Genomic DNA, 3,637 nt, shown 5'->3' on the forward strand with positions numbered 1-3,637 from the left:
GTTTTGTGAGGTTTTCCCACCCAGGCTTCTAGACTTCTGATTGGCCAACATTTCCACACGGTTAAGATTTGGCGTGTTCTTGACAGCGTTTCAGTTTGTTTTTAGCGTTTACATGTGGAAGGAGATATTTTTTCAAAACTGCACATGTGGACTGGATTTTTTTTAAACGAAAAAGGAAAACGTGCGTTTTCAAACACAGCCGCGTACGTTCGGACGCAGCCTGAAGTCATCACAAAAAAAGCAAATTCTCTGAACATGCTGAGTTGAGGTTTACTGATCATTGTTGTTTTGTGTTCCTTGTAGTCAAAATGAGTGGAAGAGGAGATGGATCACACAATAACCGTCATGGTAAGCACATGTGCTCAGTCTTAAAATGGATGAAAAACAGATTTTCAGCAGATAGTTATGAATGCTAATTAAAAGATTAAATGATCTTGCAGGCCGACAGGTTAACCCACAAAGGTTTGAAAGTGGAGATCAGGAACCAGCTAATGAACCAGTTAATGGACCAGTTAATGGACCAGCTTTCGAGCCTATTCATGGACTCCGGGGCTTCCACATCGATCTTTATTTTCTTCTCAATGATATGTTTTGGATGCTGAATGAGCTAATAGATGTATTAGTGGAACAATATGTTAATTACCGTCACAATGCCAATGACAATAATGTCAACATTCAAAATATGAATGTGAGGGACAATAATGCCAATGCTGACAACAATGAACAGCACGAGGATCATAATGCTGTTGTTGTTGGTGGCATTGAAAATGAGGATTCTGATGAGGCATTTGAAGACTGTGAGGATGTTCACCAGTACATCCCAGAAGAGGATCCTCAGCCAGGTGTATCCAGGAGGAGGTCTAGAGAGATGGATGAAGCAGATGTGGAACCAAACAAAAGAATCAGATGGAGCGAGGAGTTTTCTGATGACGACTCTGACTTCTTCTCTGCTTGTGACACTGATAGCGAGGGCTGTCCTCAGCAGGTAACAGAAGAAGAACCGCAGCCTGGTGGATCCACGAAAAGGTCCAGAGAGGAAGATGTAGACGAAGAAGAGAATAGCAAAAAATCCAGGCTTGCAAACTCTGATTCGGGGACCAGCTCAGTTGTGTACGACCACTCTGAGAGCAGCAGTGATGAACTTTTTGAAGATGCGCACGAAGAGCTTGACAACCATGAAGCTGGAGGCTCGAGGAAGCGTTCCCGAGAGGACTTTGAGGAAGAAGAGGAATACTTGCCTGTTTGCAAACTTTGGAGGTGTTCAAATGAGTCCAGCAGCAGCAGTGATGAAGACTAACACTATTTCGACGGGTTTCTTCAGTATCCTTTTAGTAGGCTGATGGCCTACTCAGGTGACCCTGAATCCTCCATGCTGCAATAAGCTGGGCATACACTGTGCGATTTCTTTCAGTCGCGTTATTCAGCTCCTGCTCAAACTGTACGCTTGACTCGCAGGGGTGAGAAGTTTGTGCCTCCATCGCTTGTGTCCAGATCACACACCGCACCGCCGTTCGACTCCATCTTTTCGCTCTCATTTCTGCGTTTGCGCGTGGGCAGTGTGAGACGCTGCGGTGACACCCTCAGGACGACCCACAGGATTTCAAACAGGTTTGGTTTTCTTGCGAGCAAACGATTGATGATCGGGAGCTGGTCGTGAGGTTTTAATTGCTTCTCATTACCCCGTTACCCTCGTTATGTAGACGATGCACGACACACGATTAAGGCCAAACTCGGGACGACTCCCAAAACGGTCGCACGACTGAAAAATCGGCTCAAAATGGGCCAAAAAGAGCACAGTGCATGCCCAGCCTAATGCTGCCGCGGGATTCCCATGATGCACTGGGTGTTTCTTCCTCACCCACTATGTTTAACAGACCTCTCTGTACTGAATTGTACTTGTTATTAACCTCTGGCTCTCTTCCACAGCATGTCTTTATCCTGTTTTCCTTGCCCCTCCCCAACCGGTCGCAGCAGATGGCCGCCCCTCCCTGAGCCTGGTTCTGCCGGAGGTTTCTTCCTGTTAAAAGGGAGTTTTTCCTTCCCACTGTCGCCAAAGTGCTTGCTCATAGGGGGTCATATGATTGTTGGGGCTTTCCCTCCCCTGTCTCTATCCTTCTTTCTATCTACCCCCCCCCCCCCCCCCATCTGTCCTCTTAATCTCTTCTTTACAACCCCTCCCCCCCATTTTCATTTCCTCCATCATCTCTCTACCCTGTGTTCACTTTTGAGAACACAGGGTAGAGAGATGATAATAAAATGATAACAATAAACACAATTGGCTACATTTTACATGTGTCGGATCAATGTCTTCATTTAAGTCTGTCTTTGTGTATAATATGCATACTTTACAGACATTGTTTGACTTGTTATCATTCAAGACCTGATGGAGAGGTTGGAGCTGTGCATGTTTAATGCTACGTTTCGATCAAGAAATGAACTTGTAGCATAAATGTCTACTCATCTGTGATTGTATTAATCATTTCAGCTTCATAAATCAAACTGACTCAATCACCAAAACCAAAACGGGGCTCACACAGTAGTGTGTCCTTGACACAGCTGGGTCAGATAACTCTAGTGAGAACGCGTTTGTGTACCATCACAGACTAACACATGTACATTATCTCATCAGCAGAGGCTTCTATAATCTTACATTTCATGGCATTTGCATTCTACAAGCTTATTTATTGAGAAGTCTCAATAACAGCATGTTTGTGCAGGTGCTGCTTTGTTGCACAGACACTAACTCACACCAATATTCCCCCTTTTCACAAAATAAGCATTCTGCTTCTCTTATCCTAAAGCGTCTTTAATCTTCCGTCAAATGCCATTCAGTATTACTTGATTCCACAAATTTAAACAACACTCTAATACCAAGTACGCCTGTAAAGATTCCCTAAAATGTTGGAAGTGTTTAGACATAAAATTCACGGAGGTTAAGGTAAGCTGAGAGAGAACAAGGGGTTTGGGGAAAACAACAATACTGAGGCCAGAAATGCAAAAGCATGTCTTTTTCTGGATTCATGTTCAAGGTGGGTATCGGTTTTCACAGGGTCTTCAAAACCCACAACAAACACACCTGTCGAGTTTCCAAGTGACAACAAAGAGCCATTTCAAATCTCAAAGCGGCTAAAAACCGCACACACCCACATTCCAGCTGACAAGCGGAGGATCGTTTTTTTCAGCTGGATGTTCGACCTGCCTTTCTGCCATTTCCACCCTTAAACGTAACTCCTCAGGTCATGACAGATAAGCAATCACATTCAAACGTCCTGGGAATATTACAAAACATGTATCTCATTGCCTCCTCTCTGTGTTGACCCATCTTGTGTTCATTCGCATTTGTGCTCCTCAGAAGAAGAAAACAAAACAAACAAAGTTTTTAGAGCCAGCCTCCACATACCTCTATTAATGATCCTTCTCATATTTTTGGACCTCAACTGGATCTTTGAAAACCTCCCAGTGAAGTCACTGGGATCCAACTTATCCACTAACAGACAGCCGATACGGTCCAGAACGATCCCATCCTGGCCTTCACTCTGGTTCACCCCCTGGTCCTGATTTTGGTTCAGACAGTGGCCACTGGAACGATCTGAAGCACTGCTTTCAGCCCCAAGGCTGGTGGTGCTTTTGACATCTT

The 3,637-nt window shown here is 44.5% G+C and overlaps 1 protein-coding gene across 1 annotated transcript; it reads left to right on the forward strand.

Moving 5' to 3' along the window:
* The first annotated feature begins 308 nt into the window (after window positions 1-308).
* LOC146618026 (uncharacterized) lies at window positions 309-1,297 on the forward strand. The gene is made up of 2 exons (XM_085372821.1): window positions 309-348; window positions 441-1,297. Exons 1-2 carry the CDS (start codon window positions 309-311, stop codon window positions 1,295-1,297), a joined length of 897 nt encoding a protein of 298 aa, XP_085228947.1.
* The last annotated feature ends 2,340 nt before the right edge of the window (window positions 1,298-3,637 follow it).

This window comes from Diplotaxodon limnothrissa, linkage group LG15 (genome assembly GCF_057381915.1).
Source record: "Diplotaxodon limnothrissa isolate DT_005_m linkage group LG15, D_limnothrissa_male_GT1.1, whole genome shotgun sequence".
Lineage (NCBI taxonomy): Eukaryota > Metazoa > Chordata > Actinopteri > Cichliformes > Cichlidae > Diplotaxodon > Diplotaxodon limnothrissa.